The sequence below is a fragment of the Etheostoma cragini genome, chromosome 7, assembly GCF_013103735.1.
Source record: "Etheostoma cragini isolate CJK2018 chromosome 7, CSU_Ecrag_1.0, whole genome shotgun sequence".
NCBI classification, from domain to species: domain Eukaryota; kingdom Metazoa; phylum Chordata; class Actinopteri; order Perciformes; family Percidae; genus Etheostoma; species Etheostoma cragini.
The window spans coordinates 16,503,941-16,523,367 of NC_048413.1; the positions used below are offsets into that span (position 1 = coordinate 16,503,941).

At 41.0% G+C, this 19,427-nt stretch overlaps 1 protein-coding gene and 1 long non-coding RNA gene across 2 annotated transcripts; both read left to right on the forward strand.

The window, feature by feature from the left end:
- Positions 1-5,332: 5,332 nt before the first annotated feature.
- On the forward strand, positions 5,333-10,331 carry LOC117948194. Its single transcript, XR_004657396.1, has 2 exons — positions 5,333-5,979; positions 9,664-10,331. It is a non-coding gene; the product is annotated as an uncharacterized LOC117948194 (long non-coding RNA).
- A 2,015-nt stretch (positions 10,332-12,346) lies between these two features.
- On the forward strand, positions 12,347-16,745 carry gpr157 (G protein-coupled receptor 157). Its single transcript, XM_034877579.1, has 4 exons — positions 12,347-12,929; positions 15,047-15,260; positions 15,654-15,848; positions 16,304-16,745. The coding sequence occupies exons 1-4, from the start codon at positions 12,553-12,555 to the stop codon at positions 16,547-16,549; spliced, it is 1,032 nt and encodes a 343-aa protein (XP_034733470.1). The 5' UTR covers positions 12,347-12,552; the 3' UTR covers positions 16,550-16,745.
- Positions 16,746-19,427: the final 2,682 nt, after the last annotated feature.

The following is a 19,427-nucleotide window of genomic DNA, read 5'->3' on the forward strand; positions in this document are numbered from 1 at the left end:
GAGCCTTAACACACATTTATACACTCTGCCCTTGGCTGGGCTAAACACCAAGAATATTAAGAAGAGTGCGAAGCCAGAGGAGATGAAGTGACAGTAGCCAGGTATAAAGCATAGGGAAGTAATCGAATAGGACATGTAAAAGGGCCCTTCCTCATGGCTTATTCATCATGGGGGATGCCATTACTGAGAATTGCGTTGGCTATGTGAGGGATATGCTGGCGGGAGCATTTTCCCCTGGTCTCACAAAGCACAGAGGATCGAACAGATGCTGCGAGGATCAGCAGACTGATGCAGTAGCAGCACTGCATGCAGACTGTACATGCAGGGAGAAATGTTTTGCTCTCAGCTGGTGGATAATTTGCACGATGCATGCCAATGATTCATACTGACACTGAGTGACGGATAGTCTCATGTGGCTAATCCCAAGAAGTGAGAGATGGACCTTTATATGAAATTTGATGATTCAGCAATCTGTTGCCAGTGATACAAACGTATTAGGGTGAGAAGCTCTGATATAATTCACAAACTCTAATTTGCTCAAGCACACACCTCGACTTGATGGATGGTTAATGTGTTAATATGAGATTCAGGCAGCTCCTTATTTTGCACCGGAGGACAAAAGATCCCAGGGTTCAACTGGGGGGCCCGGACAGAACAAAGTCATGATGAAAAAAAACAAAAAAACGTTGCTCCTGCAGTGAGAAGCCGGGACCGCTGCACTGCTGCAGAGAACAGCCAAGCCACGCTGAAGCCTAAAATTCACAGTTGCACACAAATTATAATAGAGCCACCATTATTCACACAAAGCCAATGCAGCTCACCACAAATGTCATCATAGGAAGTCTACCACCAAGTGTGTTTTTGAAGTTCAACCTTATTGGCTGACTAAATGATGGATGATCTCACTCTCACAGAATTGTACAACGCGCAATAGACAAATTTGGTTGGTCAAGTTGTTTCTATATTTCGGCGCACTGCAGAACAGCACAAGGAGAGCAGTGCACCTTGGGTAATGAAAGGCAGGTAAAAGGGATTGCAGATTAAGGACATTTCACTTCACTGAAGGGGATTTTAGATCTTTAAGAATTGCGAGACATTGAGCGGGTGTTGAAAGCAGCTTTTAGTTAGCCACATTCACTCATTGATTGCATGACCAGCGCTTATTTGTCGAAACGTTGTGTGGTGACCTGCGTGCCATAACGCTGTGGTGTGCCTTGTGTTTTGTTGGCACATTTGGTTGAAATATGATTCTTCGTGATTCCTTATGGGTAAAATAAATACATTAACCACTTTTTTACTGTATCACAAACTAATTTAAATATGGTAAAGTCTGTGATTTTCTTAATTAAGATGGAAGCAGTGTCACATCTTTTGATCATACGTATAGTTTTTTTTAATTAAATAGTCCTAAATGCATCTTTTTGGCCACTCATTCCTGGAATAAATCCTTCCGGACAATTTCAAAGGACTATTAGATTTCAGAGATATTGTGACAAGTTTTAACGCACAACAGAGAAGATGGCCTCCATTCGAAGAAAACTGTTCTTAACTGATGTTTGAGCACACTCATATCTCACAGCAGCTTTTGCTGAAGTGTGAAAATAAAAAATAGGGAATGGAGAATTGTGTGTGTGTGGAGGGGGTCTCTCCTGTGAGGAGTCCTTTACACTGATGATTCTTGGGGGTGGGGGTTGCAGAGGAGAACAGAGAGGAGAGGAAGGCAGACTGAGGATGTGCGCACACACACACTGACCCTGGACGTTGCGTTCCCCTTTAAAAGTCCCATCCCACTCAGATACGCAGAGCTCATGCAGGATCTGCTGCGGCAGTGGGGGAACACTGCTGAGCTGTGCAGTTTATGTTGCCAGCAAGCGTGCAAAGAAGAGGAGGGGGAGCCAGCGCGTACAGGAGGAGGAGGAGTAAGGGAGAGAGAGGGAGGAGAGAGAGTGCAAACAATGTCATTCTGTTCAGGAGGCAATGCTGCAGTCACCTTTGCAGTGCCATGAAAGCACATCACCAGCAACCAAGAGGCTCAGAGTGAGTGCAGAGAAGTTTTCCTCCTCTCCACCTCGGGTGCGATGCCGTCCGGGACTCATCCGTAGGTAAACATTTATTTCCTCTCTAGTCTTTTACTTATCTTTTATGTTGTCTTCTTATGTGTCCACCTCTTTCCATAGGGACAGTATACTTCTTAATTCAGCCTGATAGGACTTGATGTGCGTATGTTGGTGTTGCATGCCCGCAGTGTTAAAGCTCCCGGCTGCTTCTGTCTCATCAGTGTCAGCCTCCTCTGCACCAGCAACAACCAGGCAGCAGCCAGCCAGACAGCCAGTAGGTTAGCAGTCAGGCTCCACTGCTCCCTCATCCATGTCTAACACATGGTCAGGCTGGAAATAGCAGCCGGCGTGTCAGATAGCATGCTGGTGGAAAAGACTCTGCATTTGACTACGGACAAAATGACTAACCAGGATGCAAAGAGTTCCCTCCACTAGAGGGGACTTTCAGCTTTGCTGACTTACCTTTTAGGAGAGTACAGACAGTCCCATATGTGTCACACAGTGTTTTTGTGAATATGATGCTGGACACCAGTATGAAGGATCTATTGTACCAGTGGCTGTTGGTGGGCTGAAAATGGGGGAATGAGAATGAGGATGCAGTGGCCTGCATGGGACAGGGGAGCTGTGGTGCAGTCATGAAGTTGTGCTCTAGCTACTAGGACTTTTCTGATATCTGAAAAGTGGATACAGGGAAGAGTGCGGCTCTGTATGATTCTTTTTGGAGAGTTCATCACAAACTGTGTGAGGGAAAGTAGTGAGATGATTGTGCATGTGTTTAGATATGTTTTTGTTTGTCTGTTAGATAAAAAATAAAAAAATAAAAAAATAAATTAAAAGGCAATATCTCTGTGGCAGCAGTATCTAAAAAACTCTCTTGCTCTAAAAGTCAATATTGCTGCTTTTGTCTTTTATGCCATATTGCACCATCTGCGCTCAACTGCAAGCCTTTTCAAAGGCCATGTAAAAATGGTTTGTGGGTGAAAAAAGCTTTATATAGTATAAAAGTGAGCCAGTATTTAAATTGTGCTCGTAAACGTGTCTGGCAGGTCTGGATGATGGATCCAGACAGGTCAGCTCACCAGTATGCAGGCTTGGTCCGCTCTGAGTTCACCTCAGGTAACTGTGCTAAGACCTTGAAAAAGCCAGCCCTGCGTCGTCAGCTTTGCATCTCTCTGGCCTTTCAGATTTCTCCCCACTGCAGGCAAGCGAGTGCGAGGGAACAGATTGATAGCAAACTGTAAATCAGGTCTGCGCCACATCCGGAGCCTGACATCATCTTGGAACATCTGCAGTTGTCCTGCTCAGACTTTTACTGAGGGAGGGTGCTGCACTGCCAGCAAAGGAAATTGCCGCACTCACCTGATGTTCCTTGCACCTCACTTCTGCCCTCCCCCCACCTCCCACTGGCTCTTCTCCTCTTCCCTCCTCCTTCCACATCTCCAGTTTCTCTACTGAAGTCTCTCTCAGAGGTACAGTGTCCCAGCACAGCACCTCACCGGCATGCTTTGCACCTCTGGGATTCTGCCCCCCTCCCCTCCCTCCTACTCCACTCACCCCCTGCTGAAAAAGTATGCAGCACATGCTCTCACCATCTTTCAATTTGCTTGAGTGAATAGGGAGAGGAGAGAGAGAGAGAGAGAGAGAGAGAGAGAGAGAGAGAGAGAGAGAGAGAGAGAGAGAGAGAGAGAGAGAGAGAGAGAGAGAGGGAGAGAGAGTCAGCCAGCAGCCGAGCAGCAATCCTGCAGTGTCCTGCAGCAGCTGAGTTCCTGCAGTGCTGGCCTCTAATAGCACACAAACAGACAGAAACAGAGGGATGCACCTCATTCTCTCTCAGACACAGATTGTGCTTCAATCACGTGATACATTGGGGAAGAATGTGAGGGAGAACAGGCCATCTCACTCTGGACGGTTCTAGGCTCACTTTAGAGATAGAGGAGAAAGAGAAATACACACACATACACACACACACTGCCCATGGAGCTCCACAGGGGGGCAATGGTGAGATTAGCAGGTCCCCCCCCCCACCCCCCCCACCCTTGCTCCCCCCCTCCCCCGATGGTGCATTGTCCCATTCCAGCACTCCTTTTCCGATGATGTAATCAATGCAGCAAGCTTTGAACTTGCTGGGCTAGGGGCTCCTTACCCCCACCCCCACTAACACAGATGCAAAAGTAAGGCCTCAGTTACAATCTGTGTCTCAGGTACAAAGATGTGTAAATTACACTTTTTGTGATGATTTAGCTATTGAAAAAACTGGTGAAACTAATGCCGGCACTTTTGTCAAATGCAGTGCTGCATCATTACTTCCAATAAATTAAAGCAAGTATACGCAGGAAAATACACATCTACTGCTCTTCTACAAAGTTGTACAGCTTTTCCAGTACTGTCAGTGGGGAAAAGACAAACCTCCAACCAGCAGCAAAGTGCTTTGAGTTCTTTTTGGGCATAACATCATACTGACTTCGCTCTTGCATTGATAAGGTCATCAGTCTGTCGACGAGCTGCAGTGGTGAGCAGGACCAGGGATGTACAGTTCAGTGCTTTAGAGATGCTCAGGCAGCCAGATTGAGACCATATTGTAGCAAGCGAGTTTTGCTGAGCTGGTTCTGCCGCTGCAGCTAGAATCTGCCTAGTGATCAACTTCCACTACAGCAGTGATGAACTGGCATAAACCCCCCTCTAGTAAAAACCCCAGCTTGCATCAGAGTAGCTCAGAATAATTAGCACTTATGGATGGTGATGATTTTGCACCTTTGTTACGGTTAATGTGTCAGTAGCTGCACAGAATGAAATGTACATTTGTTTATACATATTTATATCTCTGGTGGAACAGATGAAAGATTATTTATCCGCTACAGTAATGATTTGCTTTTAAATTCATATTTTACATTTAACATAAAAATTAGAGGAACATATTAATATTTCACAGGTTTTCCATATCTTTGCTAATGCATGTCCTAAGATGTTCAGTCATGTAATTCAATAAGCTTCATCTCTAATAGATGTGACCTCCTGCTGTATAAGATGATTTGATGAATCAGCAGCTTTCATTAGGATGCTGTGCTGGTGCCCGGTTACAGCTTCTGTAAACTACTATTTCTGCATTAGTAAAAAAAAAAAACAGGACTACTTGCTAAAAATAGGTATTATTGAAAAGCAATCTTGTTGCTGATTTTAAGATATTCATTTTACTAGCATTCTGATTCTACCAGTAAAGACTGAAAAAGAGAGACAACACTGTCAAGTGCTTCCACCCGCTGGGCAGAGAGGTTGAAAAGAGAAAGAAATCACTGCCTGCAGGCAACCTGTACTTCACTGCTGTACTTTATGATTTAGAACATAGCGGCGATGATCTGATAACTCAGTCCAATTCAAAAATGCTCTTCTCTTTAAGACTTTTTCAGGCAGTTGTCGCTGTCCCTCATATCATCTCACCACTTCTGTTTTTATAAGGAAATCTACTTCACCATGTCACACAGAGAACCAATCTTAATGCATGTTCAAATAATAACTCAGTCATGTGTTAAAGTGCTCAAAGTAAAGGTGGTGTATGCTAACCAATTGAAGCAGGCTGAGTCATGCTGTTTTTTTTTTTTTCTGGGTTTCCCCCCTCTCTGATCCTCTGCTCCTCCCCCCTCTGGTCTAGGAGCAGGCTCAAACAACCAGACCCGGCTGTTGGTGGCGTGTTGGAACATGCCTTGACTTGTTGTACTGCCTGAGTCAGGCAGAGATAGAGACAGCCACATAGAGAAAGGAAGAGAGTGAGAAGATGCTTGTGGTCAACAGTTTGCCAGTGTGAAGTGACCCACACAAAGAGAAATGCCTGCTGCACCATGGACAGACTCCTGTTGATGTCAACAACAAAGTGCACTCCCTGGAGAAGAGTGTGGATGGAGGAGCTCTACTGCTGCCTCGCTGCTTGGTGAGTGTCAAAACTGTGTGAATTAAAGCCTCTGAAGTGTAATATCACAACTGGGCACTTCTGTGAGCGTTCAGGACAGGTTAATTATTATCTCAAAGAGGAGCACAGCATGCCTTTACTTTGAGTAGAACTTCAGAAACACTAATTAGTATGAGGAAATAAGAATATGCTAAAATGAGGCATTCAGACCTGCTTAATAAGACCTGTAAGTTGATTGAACTATAACTTAGAAAATATGAGAAAATGTCAATTTAAAGTGTGTTGTAGAAGTGTCCAAGCCGAGTCTAGATGCGAATACAATGCCATGGTAACTAGTCACAAGGATACTGAATGCAGAGAAGTGTGATACACCCAAACACAGTTACCAATCATACATTGGCACAATAACCTTCGCACAGACAGAGCACCAGCAGAGACATGATGACCATTGTCTGACCACAGTTTGATCCAGAGAAGGACAACTGTTTTTGTTGTTTTCTCCTCTGTTCAGACTGACAAGCCGGTTTTCGTCAGGAGACCCAGCTTTTCTTAAAAGCAGAGGCCAAAGAGATAAAGAGTTCAGAGTTCCTCATGTCTAAATCCAGATTTGGGTCTGGTTAAATACAGGCGAGGAGTCAGAGCTGATGAAGTTTCCTGCTTACAAAATGATTGTATGTTTGACAGGAGGATTACACTTACTGTACATGGAAAAACAGATAAATACAACGGTGTGAGACTATCCACGTTGTCACGCTGATTAGCTCTACAGTAAAACCCTTGTATGTTAAAAATCAAATGCATTAGTCCCTCAGGTGACTTGAGAATAATAAGCATTTAGTGTCTTGTACTATGATCTGTGTATTTTACACAATAGTGTGTGTCATCAAGCTTGCAGATAGTTACTGGGGCAACTCTGTTTTCTGGTAACCAGGGCTAGTGGCAAAGTGGGCAAGACTCAAAACCATTGAATTAACACACTGCACCTTGACATACAATACTGATAAGTGAATGGTCATGAAACCAATTCTCATCCCCAAAAACGTTTGAAATAAAGGTAGATAATACAACTCCTGACCAAGCTTTTACTTCTTATCATATTCTATCAACTTAAACTGACTCAAGTGATGGCTTTAAATTGTTAATTTGAAATAAAAACATCTAAAAAGTTAAACCAATATATGTCATTGTGTTTCAAAAACGTCAGGAGGGGCTAAGCTCCAGCACTAGGCATGCCATCAGTGTGCATGTCATGTGTAGCATTGCTCAGAAACTTAGCTCTACAGTAAATACTGCTGTCATTGTAAGCCATAAGATGATTATGTTTGAGGAATGGGACTATAGCAGGGAAGCATGACTGTTTAAGCGCTGTTAACCAACAATGGAACGACCGACAAATGCACAGCGGAGAGGAGCGAGGAGGTGAAGTATAGTGCACAGGATTGTTGATGTTGGGTACAGCTGGGTGAGTGTGTTTTCCAGTATCTGAGGCCAGACAACCCAGCATGTTCAGGAAGGGTAGGTGGGTCTGGGGTTAGGGAGTATACATGTGTGTATGTGTGTGTGTGTTTTTTGGTGATGTGATAATGTACTGAGGAGAATTGTTGCCAGTAAGTTGAACGTATCATGAACTTTTTTCTTTAAAAAAAAAAAACATTGCATTTTGAGTACTAGTACACTTTTCACTGTGAATAACAAATATTCTAATAAATTGACAAATATCAACTCTTAAGAAAGAGAAAGAGATGTAAAAAAACAAACAAGTTGATGTAATGTGTTTAATATCATGAGGCACGTCTATGGTTCAAAGTTAGTCAATAAGATACTTAAAATCACTACAATTACCCAAATAGTACTTTTTCGGAATCCTTGCTTTGCTCTTTAACAAATCATCTAACAAAACCAACCAAACTTAAACTTAGCAGTAGTGTGAAAAAAAAGTGTTACGCAAGAACTCCACGCAAGAACTTTTCATCATAAAATAACATAAAAAAACTTTAATACCTTGTGTAAGAATGTGAATGAAATAATAATATTGATCTTTATATGCAGCTATTATGAAAGTCAAATAACCGTTAAAATTAAACATTTCCTCATTGCAGTTTCACTGTTGTGAAGGTTTTCCTTGATAATATGTGACAGCAAACGGAATCTCTTTGGTATTTTGACTGTTGGTCGTACAAAAAAAGAAATTTGAAAACTCCACATTGGATTTAAGGAAAGGTGATCAGTGGATAAATTGAGAAAATAATTGACAGACCAATTGCTAATTAAATGAATTATTGGTCGCAGCCATAATCATTTTGTTTCATCTGGATATCTCTCTAGCTCTCAATCATATGTGTGTGCCATATCCTCTTCCTGCATCAGCAGACTTTGACTAAGTGATGAATATTGCCTATTTTAGGACGATAATTCATCCACTCCCACACTAATATTTGTATACAAATTTCCCACTACCCTTTTCTTTGTTGGGCAAATAGAAAGACAAAATTCTGTCAGTAGAGCTGAACCCAGCCTGTGGGCCTGAAACATATTTGTGGACAGGTTTGTGAGTCGAGGCTTGTTGCGGCTCCTGCTGCTGCTGTTTGCTGTTCGATGCATTGAGGCAGCCAGCCATTCATTTAGTAGCAGGGTATTGTTTTCACTGGCATTCCTCAATCCTGTATTAGGGATTACATGAAGCCCTGAACAGGAAATAATCCCTCTCATCATGTGTTCAGTGAAGGCAGCGTCTGGCTTGCCACAAAGAGACACGGATGCAGCCGTTTAGCAAACTAAAGGAAGGCCAAGAGGTGTTTCTGTGTTTGTCACTTGTGTCTGTGTGTGTCAGACACAGGCAGATAAAGAAATACTTTGTGTTATTATAAGCACATCACAAACATGTTTTTTAAGAAAAATAGAAAACTCTATAGGTTTTCTTTGACAGTAAATAAGGCCAAGATGTTCCAAGCCCCCATCACGAGAGAAACTTCCAGTTATACAACCAAAAATGCGTCATAAAATGCACCAAAAGCAGACATGGAGAGCTACAAATAGCCTTGCTGCAGATTTAAACAGTAAAGATACACCAGATAGAGGACGCTCATCCTACTGTTTTTCATCCAAACATCCGTCCCAACACCTCTCTATCTTTTTCATCAACTCTGTTTCTTCATTTGCTAGTGACTGCAGATCACTCTCTAGTATCCACGTTGTCCTGTTAGCAAAGCAAGCAGAGTCCACGGGGAGAGGACAGCATGGAGTGGTCAGCTGGCCCAAAATAGCACTGCAGCGAGCAAACGCAACTGATAGCGAGGGAATTTTGGTCCTTTTAATTACATAAACACACAGGTACTTGCATTATAAAGTACTCACGTGAACATATGGCCACACATATACCCACAAATAGATGAGAGCTAAATCAAACAGAGCTTTTTGTTGCAGAATCATGAGTCATGGCAAGATTATTCTTAGTTCGAGGGTGTTTGGGTTTGCCCAAGTTGTGTGCATTTAAAGTAATGCTGCATGTGGCTAGAGAAGTCTAGGCTATGTTTGGGAACAAGCGTTGGGTCACTTTGGGCAGCAGGAGCGTAGACTTAGCAATGCATCACAGTTACTGTATATAAAATTGATTTATTTAAATATACATTACAATGTATTAGGCCAAATTAGGTTTAGTACATGGAGCAATTGTAACTGAATCATTATTTCCTACTTCTCTTATAGAGCTTTTGGCTGTTGGCATGGGACCACGCCACCCCCCCAGGGGCTTTTAGTGCGAGGCCATTGCCGTCCAACTACCATGTCCACCAGGAAGCTGGGCATGAAAAGTGTGAGTGTCCGTATTGCCAGACTCACAGGTGGAAGTATACAACAAATACCAACCAGGCCCAGGATCCGGCTCAGGAAAGGGAGGCTGTGGGGCAGGAAGAGAGGCAGGCGGAGGGACAGGCGGAGGGACAGGCGGTTGGACGCGGCTGCTGTGGGTGTTTCTTTGGCAGTGTCTTAGCTGGTTGTTGTGAGGAGTGAGAACGAAGCAATCAGCAAGTATACTGCCGCAGAAATTCTTCGCAATAGAGGCCCTGGGATCAGCCATCACGAGAGGGAGGACAAGATGCATATCAGCATTGTAGCAAACATGGATCCTGCTGCTACTGTAAGTTTTTACATGTTTTTGGACAATGAAATTGACAACAGCTGAGGACCTGATAAAGAATTAACTGAAGATAGATCACCTGGCCTTTTTCTTAACAGCCTCCACAATATTTATGATTGGATCAAAGCATCAAACGTTTTCACAATATGTTGTACTTTTGTGGTCCTCTGCTGCCATCGTGTGAATGAAAGCAACCTCCCAGCATGCTTTTGGCCATTTAACACTGCAGCAATTTTTATAACCTGCAATAACAATCCCTTTTATTTAGAAATTATAGCTCGGCTCACCATGACAGATTCATTTTTTTCCCAGTTGTATTTTGTTTTTGTCACCAATTTAATTTTGTTTCATTAACAAGCAATAACATGTACTTTTTTTCTAATGTTTGATTCCTTATTTATCAGTTGCAGTGTAATGTCATAAGTTATAACTGTAAAAAAGGGATTAATAAAAGTTACATCAAGACTGATTTATTCACTTAACTTGTTTGTTTTCACCGTACACATAATGACAAAGTTGTGTTGTGTAAACCACTTTGCATTTTGAGACCCTTGAAAAAAAAACGTTACCATGCGAACACAGTAGACCTAACGAGTGAAACTGAGGAAGAATGGCCTCAATGCCAGGTGCACAAGAATTTAGGGTTCCACAGACACACACCACGTCTGCTGAATGTATAGTGTGCTCTTGATTTAAGATACAAAAAAAGGGTTTTGTCTACAGAATCACAAAACATTTATTTGATTTATTAACACTTGATGGAAAAAGGCGTCCCTTGTTAAATGGATTGTTGGTCATGTGCGATTCTGCCGATAATGCGGATGAAAAGTTTGTTGCAGACTGCAGGAAAACAAGAACGTCCCACTGCATTGCTGCCAACTCTAAAAGGGGTTGCAGTTTTTCGGACTGCAGCAATGCAGAAGTAGTAAAATCCTGCAAGGTCACTGCTTTCAACCTTTTGGTACCGCAATGACAAGGCCCCCAAAGAATTCACAGCTGCTTGACACAAAGCACGGCAAACATTATTCATTGCTTTGAGGCAATAGGTGACAAAAGCACATTTTAATTAATGTTGTAATATAATTAAATTTAAAAAGTCTTATTGCCCAGCATGCTGAGACAGTGTTATGTTCACTAAGGGTAACAGTCTCCTACGATGGAAAGCTTACATGTTGGATGGGTAATGCAATATGTTACTGTGGACTGCCTTTCAAAAATGAAATATGTGCTTCATCTTCATTGTTTAAATCTGATGTTTCAGTTGGGACTCAGTCAGTTCAGTGAGCACAGGGCTGAGAAATACGAGAAATTCGTAATACAGTAATTCTTGCTGATGTGATTAGTCAATTATTAGTCAAAAATAATTAATTATTCAATCAAAGTAAAATTAATTGGCAACAATTTTGATACTCAATTAATCATTCCAACCATTAACTAAGCAAGTCTTTCAACTGAAGGATTTGCAGTTGTTGTTCCAACAAAACAAGCAATTTAAAGACATTACCTCTAGTTCTCAGAAACTGTGGCGGAGATTTTTCACTATTTTCATTCCCAAAATTTTTTTTACCCAAAATGAATTGAAACATATTGATTATGAAAGTATTTATTAGTTGCAGTGAAGTCCAAGTGATATTTATATCTTAAATATTTTTTTTTAATCTTATATATTTATATTTGTTGAGAAATTCCAACCATGTTTGGATACACTTTTATGTGATTATTTTGTGATTTTACTGTCATAGCCGATCTAACTTATCCTGATGAAGTTTTTATGTACTACTTTTACTATTGTAAGTTATTTCTTTTATAGCCTATGCCTTTTTTATTACCATGCACTTTGTAAAGCACTTTTACTGCATTGGCAAGCTTTATGTGGAGTGGGACAGTTGTTATAAGGTCAATGAGCACTTTTTGTTCATTTTCCAAGTGAAAATCTTATAATATAAGCTGCAATACTCTGCATGACTGCTGACCTGACTAGTGCTCTGTGTTGAGCATGCTTACATTGAATTACAGTTTATATATGTGTGTGTGTATATATATATATATATATATATAGTGAGGCCTACATAAGAAAAGATTACACGTTTTCATCTGTTTGTATGTGACAGATTTGTTATTGCTTTTCTAGGGTTACTCAAGTAAAGACCAATAGAGTCAAAAATAGATTATGAATCTGCCCAATACCAGCTGACTGACTTCTGCTTTGGGTTCCGGTTGTTGCCGCGCGGAGTAGAGCGGAGGGGAAGGGAGGGGTTAGACACTGAAAGAAAAGTTTGTTTGGCTGCCTCGAAAGCAATGGGTGAAGTATGTAAAGACTTTCTTGCCTTATGGGGAAGAGAGTACGGTATTGAAAAAGATGTATAACATGGATTAGTCTGCTCGTCGGAAGAGTGTTTACAGACATTGTTGCACGTTAACAGTGACAGCTACTCGGATCCATCTAATCACATTAAACTATGGCAGATAGAAATCAGACAGTTGTGTACTTGTCTGAGCAGGTGGTCGTTTTGTGTTCATGCGGGCTGTCGTTACTGGGTTCCTTGCTGATCATCTCCACCTACATTATTTGGTCAGATTTGAGGACAACTCCGAGGAGACTGCTGGTCTATCTGTCGGTCTCTGACTGTCTGTCCGCCGTCTCCTACGCTTTCGGAGTCTGGAGAGTTTTCCACACCGACTCGCTGGACTGCATTGCTCAAGGAGCCATATCTACTTTCGCCAACACTAGCTCTTTTTTCTGGACCGTGGCCATTGCTGTTTACCTGTATGTTTTTATTGTAAGGTCAAGCCAAAGAGCCGCTGACAGCTTGGTGTTATTTTTCCACCTGGTCAGGTAAGTAGCTATACGTGGGTTGGGTTTTTATTTTTTATTGCAATGCTAACTATAAGCTATATTCGCAATATAAGTTTATGTAGCTAGCTAGCTAAGTGGGATGCAGGCGAACTGGTACCCTGAAGCATCTTGTGATATTATTTTGCTGACAACTGCACGCTCGCCTAAAACCAAATTTACGTCGTATTATTCTATTGATTTTGGACAGGAAAATCAAAAGAAGTTGTTTAAGGCTTCTTTAAAATTGGAACTGGGAAACGGTGCTGGCTTCGGCTTAGTTTATTTGTTACAATGGTCTAGTTTGTTCAGAGAAAAAGAAAAAGAAAAAGTTAGCCTCACTAGCTACTCCATTCTATTGAAATGCTAAGAGCTGTTTCCATGGGAACACCATCAGTGGGGCATTGGGTGAGTTACCTTGATCTCTCTGCGGGTTAACCATATCAACCGATCTCTTAAAGCTTCACCCTGACCATAGTCGTATATCTACAATAAGTCAGACAACTAATGTGAAGAATATTCTAATAGCCTAGTATTTCCACTCTGGTATCATACTGATTTTAAATCATCTAATTTGTTTAAACTATGCTTGAAGAAGCCTGTTAGCTCTGGGTGGTCTTTGGAAAATGGCCTAAACCTGGTTTTTCACAAGGCAAGACATGGCAAAATCACTTGTATAGCATCATTCAACAACAAAGCAATTCTAAGAGGTTTATATAAAACATAGCAAGACTTTAAGACAAGATATCAAACAACACAGGGCAATATAAAAATAGATAAAGTATTTAATAAGAGAAAAATAAAAGAGAAGCTGAAAAATAAGCCTATTTTTTATATAGTCTACATAGACAGTACAGGCCAAAAGTTTGGAACCACACATTGAATGATGTGTGACCAAACTTTAAAGATATGAGCCAATTTTGTTGTAGCGCTTGATGGTTTTTGCAACTGCACTTTGGGATAAATTCAAAGTTTTTGCAAATATTCCAGACTGACTGACTGTCATTTCATAAAGTAATGATGGCCAATTGTTTCTCTTTACTTAGCTGATTGGTTCTTACGATAACATGAATTCTAACAGTTGGCCAACAGGGCTGTCGGCTGTGTATCAACCTGACTTCTGCACAACACAACTGATTGTCCCAACACCATTTAAAAAAGGCAAGAAATTCCACAAATTAACCCTGATAAGGCACACCTGTGAAGTGAAAACCATTTCAGGTGATTACCTCATTGAGCTCATTGAGAGAACACCAAGGGTTTGCAGCGCCATCAAAAAGAAACTAGAATATAAGACATGTTTTCTATGTTATTTCACACTTTTTTGTTAAGTACATAATTCCACATGTTTTCATGTTATAGTTTTGATGCCTTCAGTGATAATCTACAATGTAAATAGTTATGAAAATAAAGAAAATGCATTTAATGAGAAGGTGGTTCCAAACTTTTGGTCTAATCCCTTATTTAATTTAGGCTCATCCTCTTAAAATCAGTTTTTTGTTTTTATGTTGAGGGACCAATGTGAAAAGTGTTGCAAGAGCAGACTTAAAAAAAACTCTAATTCATTAGTACCCTTATTTATGTGTAAGTGAATCCTACACTGTACACTGTAAATTCTTAATGAGATGAGCAGAAATAAAAGAATGTTTTTACCCCTGGGTAATACGCCTCAACGCAGTGTCTGTGGTTGACATCACTTATCTGTTTCTGTGAATTCTCAAATATCACACAACCGAGCCATTAACACAGGCTTGTGTGTAACATGTAACACACACAAAATTGATTTTTGTGGTTTTGTTTTACACTGAATGTGGCCTTACGCATTATGGTATTTATAGTGATCAGCCATGTATTGCTATGAAAATATATTATTCTTTAAAACTGGTGTTTTACGGAAAGACGTAATTATTCAGGGGAAAACAGTGCTTGTTAATGTGAAATCATTTTGTGGTTTTATGAAATACAGAAAAAGCAACACAAAAAAGCCTTAAGCATAAGATAATCTATCACACGTTGTCACATGTTTTTGCAGCATTTGCGATTGTTCACTTTGTCATGTCTAAAGATAGGATGTGGAACTTTTGAGGAAGTTAAGTTTAATCCTCTGTTTTTTGGTCTAGCTGGGGCGTTCCTCTGGCCATCACTGTTGCAGCCGTGAGCCTGAACAAGATTGGCTACGATGCGTCCGAGGTGTCGGTGGGCTGGTGCTGGGTCAGGATCCACACTCCTGACCGGGTCCTGTGGATGCTGCTGACAGGAAAGATCTGGGAGTTCTTGGCTTACCTCACCCTGCCTGTCCTTTATATCCTGATCAAGAGACACATCCACACAGCGGTGAGGATATCTTCCAATATTCAGTTAAATAAAGACCAATAAATAGAGCCTGGGACACGTTCTTTAACCACTGTAGCAACGGGGTACGACACGTGCAATGTAACTGGAGCGTGCACCAGCCAATAAGCTATGGAGCCTTTTGGCAAGTGCAGACCATATATTACTTTGCATGTGTTGTACCCCAATGATGACATCTCTTTTTTTACCCTTCTGTGGTCATGTCTGTTTCAAGCACCCGCCATCTTGTAAGGAAATCATTTGCTATCCTGGATGACATCTCTTTCTCTGTATTCTGAACTTTTGAATTTTTGCCTCATCTTTTCATGTTTTAAAATATTACAAATTTGTTTTGCTATTGTGCAATCTGTTCTCACTGTGTGTACTCTGACACAGCATGCTGCCCTCTCAGAGTACCGTCCCATCTTGGCCAACAGGCCTTCGCCACACTCCTTCTCCTCCATGGCAGATATGAAGCTGACACTTATTCCCATCATTTTCATCATCCTGCGAATTTGGAGCACTGTGCGTTTCATAATGCTGCTAGCCGGCTCTTCAGCCAGACAGAACCCAGTGCTGGTCACTCTACATGTGAGTTTAAAGTTTCTGTGTGTGCATGCAATAACAATAATAACAATTATGATGTAATACTTTGCCATTACTTTCCTGGACAGTTTAATTATATGATATTATTCATGTGTGTGTAAAATATTTTTAATTGATATAATAATACAATAGTTTGTAATAATGTGTTATTTTATTAGTCAAGATATACAAATTCAACACACTTAGCTATATATACCGTCATATATTTGTCAGATAATAATATGAAGAAGTAACTAAGGGACATTTTGTTTCAATGTTATAGTCTATTAGAATAGAAAATACATTATTCTCTACTTTTTGCATGCAAAAAGGTAGAAATATGTCTGCTATTAAAAAGAGTACATTAAACACACCACATCCAGACAGGACACATTTTCATAAAAACACAATACAGTTGCTGCTACACTCCCCTAATAACTGCTTTTGTTTGGACCCAACAGGGAATTGGCAACACCTCACAGGGAGCAGCCAACTGCATCATGTTTGTATTGCTTACTCGGCCAATCCGCACACGCCTCTGCGCCGCGCTCTGCTGCTGCTCCAAGAGTCGAGCAAACATGCAGCACTCACACGACGCCCCTAACAGGCTGCTGCCGGGACAGGGCGCCTCCACACAGAGAGAAGAAGACAACACCAGTCGAGCCGGGACATTCTGTGGATTAGAAGATAAACAAAGGTTAACATGAGGGGCGTTGGGGGAGGTATCTGCTTCACATTGAGCCTCCTAACAGCACGAGCCTCCTAATGGAGATTCTGCAGGTGCATGCGCATCTGTGTCACTGCAAAAATCACACATGTCGGCACTTTGGGTGATGAGGATGCTGCTGTATGGTTGCGCACCAGCCTTGGGTAAAGCATTTTGAGTCTTGCATACTGAACGTGTTGCACATAAACCTTGTAGTTTCATAGATGTGCTGTACGTCAAATTTCAAATTGTCATTTCATCTGATTGCATTTTAAATAGCTGTACACTCTGTGTAAGACAGTTTAGCAGCTTTATTTATCATGTATCAATGTGAAATAAATGTTCAGGTTTTAACTTGTTCCACTGAGTTTTCAAGTATTGTATTTATGGGGGACAATGACCGACTGCCTCTACAGCATTCTCACTTTAGGTGATAAAAATAAATTGTCACTGTTTTGGAACTTTCCCAGAAGTCTCTTGGCTTGAAAGATGGCTGCAAAAATGTTTGTGTTCAGCTTGAGTTCATGTTAGAGTTTATTCACTCAGTTCTGTAGGTCTCTGCTTAGTCATTGTTTTGCAACAATATGGCCTAATTCAAGGCTAATACAGAGCTGCGGAGCGTAGAGAAAGGTGATAGCACAACATAGAAGCAGCGCATGATGAATCACATAGTTTTTGAAACATACTAAGTAGTGGATGAATGAAATATAAGGAAAGGATGCTGTAGGTTTGATTTGAGAAGCTTCAAATAATATTTTGATATTTATTTTTCCAAAGTGAAAACCTTTTTGATTACAATCCATTGTAACTGGCATAAACTCAAGCTGGCCACAGCTTGAGTTTATGCACATTTTGGATATATTATTCATTTAATATGTTCTGCAATGGAATTTTTATATCAAATTCCAACCTTATGTCCAGTATAATTTTGGGTACGTTCAAAAGTCTTGTGGGCAAGAAACCTGATTAACAATAGTAAAGGACATGACATAAGCACAGTTTTCTGTCAATTCACTTAGACATACACAAAGTTACATTCAAATTGAAAACATTCTCACATGATCCACATATCCGGTATTAATTTGGTTGATATTTGATGTCAACCCTTGCCCAACTTCATAGTTGCAATATTTTTTAGATAGTTGTTGCAAAACTCCATCAGTGTTTTTATGACGTGTCACCAAAATTTACAGCATCATTACTGTCACTGTGGGCAGGATGCATGACCTATCGTCACATGTTCTGCCTTCCTCTTTGAAACCAGAGCCCTCCCTTTGGGCCTCAATTCTTCTTCAACCTGTGCTGTTGTTGGCTCCCTTTCCCCCTTGAGCTACAGACCGAACACATACCAAAAAGGAGGTTGAACCCACTGAACCCCACAGGAATCATGGGGCCGAACTGGTCTTTCCACCACAGTGCCACTTCCCATAGTTCCTTTAACTCTTGAAAATCTTCTCTAAGATCCATGTAGTTTTAATGAGCCTGCCTCTGAGATGATTTGGTACATTCAAATTATATTCATCACTGTGGTGGGTCATTAGGAAGGTGAGGAAAGAGAAATTCCACCTTGTTGACATCAATTTATCTCTTATCCTCCAGTGATCATTGTTTATTTGACTCTCACGTGGGGCAAGCACTTACTTTGGTTGTTAAGATGGCGTCAGAGTAAGTAGATGTAAGGCTCTTGTACGGTCACTGTTGGTCTGATGAAGTAGACGCTGCAGAAGTGACTTTACATCAGGACAGACTTTTCATAACACTGCAAAATCACTGTACACTCATGAGGACAGTCAGTTCTCAGACATCATTTCCAGAACATGGAAACTTAAGGCTGTTTGTACAAAAAATATGAACAATATAAATACAAAGTTTTTATGCCATGAAGCGGTTTCCTTTTATCTAATTGTATCCGTGGTCTAAAGATATGTGACACAGTGCAGAGGTTGTTCTCTCAGGACCAAATTACACTAAGTGACAGAGCACTGGATACCATGGCTGGAAAAATGGAGGAAGTGAAGGCTGTTTATGCTAGTGATATCCAAACTGCCAGTTTAGTGTCCTTGAGGAGACAGAGGCCACACAGACAACGGACACTTACAGTATTTCCTACAGGAATTAATCCATTGTCTCAGTTGTGAGATTTGGCTGACATTGAAGTAATTTGAGCCTGTGGAAACACTCAAGACAATTCTGTGAGCTCTCCTCAGCTGGCTCCCTGCCCACTTAATTCATTAGGTTAAGAAGTACTAGAAGACCGTACGTCACTGCATGGGGGGACCATTCACCGGTCAAGATAAGTGAAGTAATTTTTTTCCTTTTTTAATACACGCTGTTCATTTGGCTGTGTCAGTGGTTCTTAGAGCCAATTCTCAAACTGTTTGGTTTGGTAGTTTGTTATACATTTCGTCCTTGGGATTGTGATTTTCCGTCTTGTATATGTTTTAATCCTTGGTTTCTCCCTTGTCTTGTCTAGTTGTGGTTTCTGTCTTATGGTCTCTTCTGAGTGTCTGTATATTCTGTTTCCTGTTTTATTTTGATAGTCTGGTTTTCTGTGCTGTCTTGTCATTTACTTCCTGTGTTTGTGCGCTCATTTGATTACCTGATGTCTTCCACCTGTTTCCCAGCCCTTGTGTCACCTGCCTCGTGTTATCTCTGTACCCTCTGTATTTAGTCTTGTCCATTGTCAGATCATTATACTGTTACTGCACGCTGTTTGTTAGGCTTCCTGGATCATGTTAGTGTTTCTGTATTTACTTGGACCGTATTTTTGGTTCCTGTTTTTTCCTGCTTGTTTCCGGGACTCTTTTTGTTTTTGTGCACATCTGGATTCATTAAATAATCCAAACTACCTTTAGTTTCCGCCTCTGCATTTTGGGTCC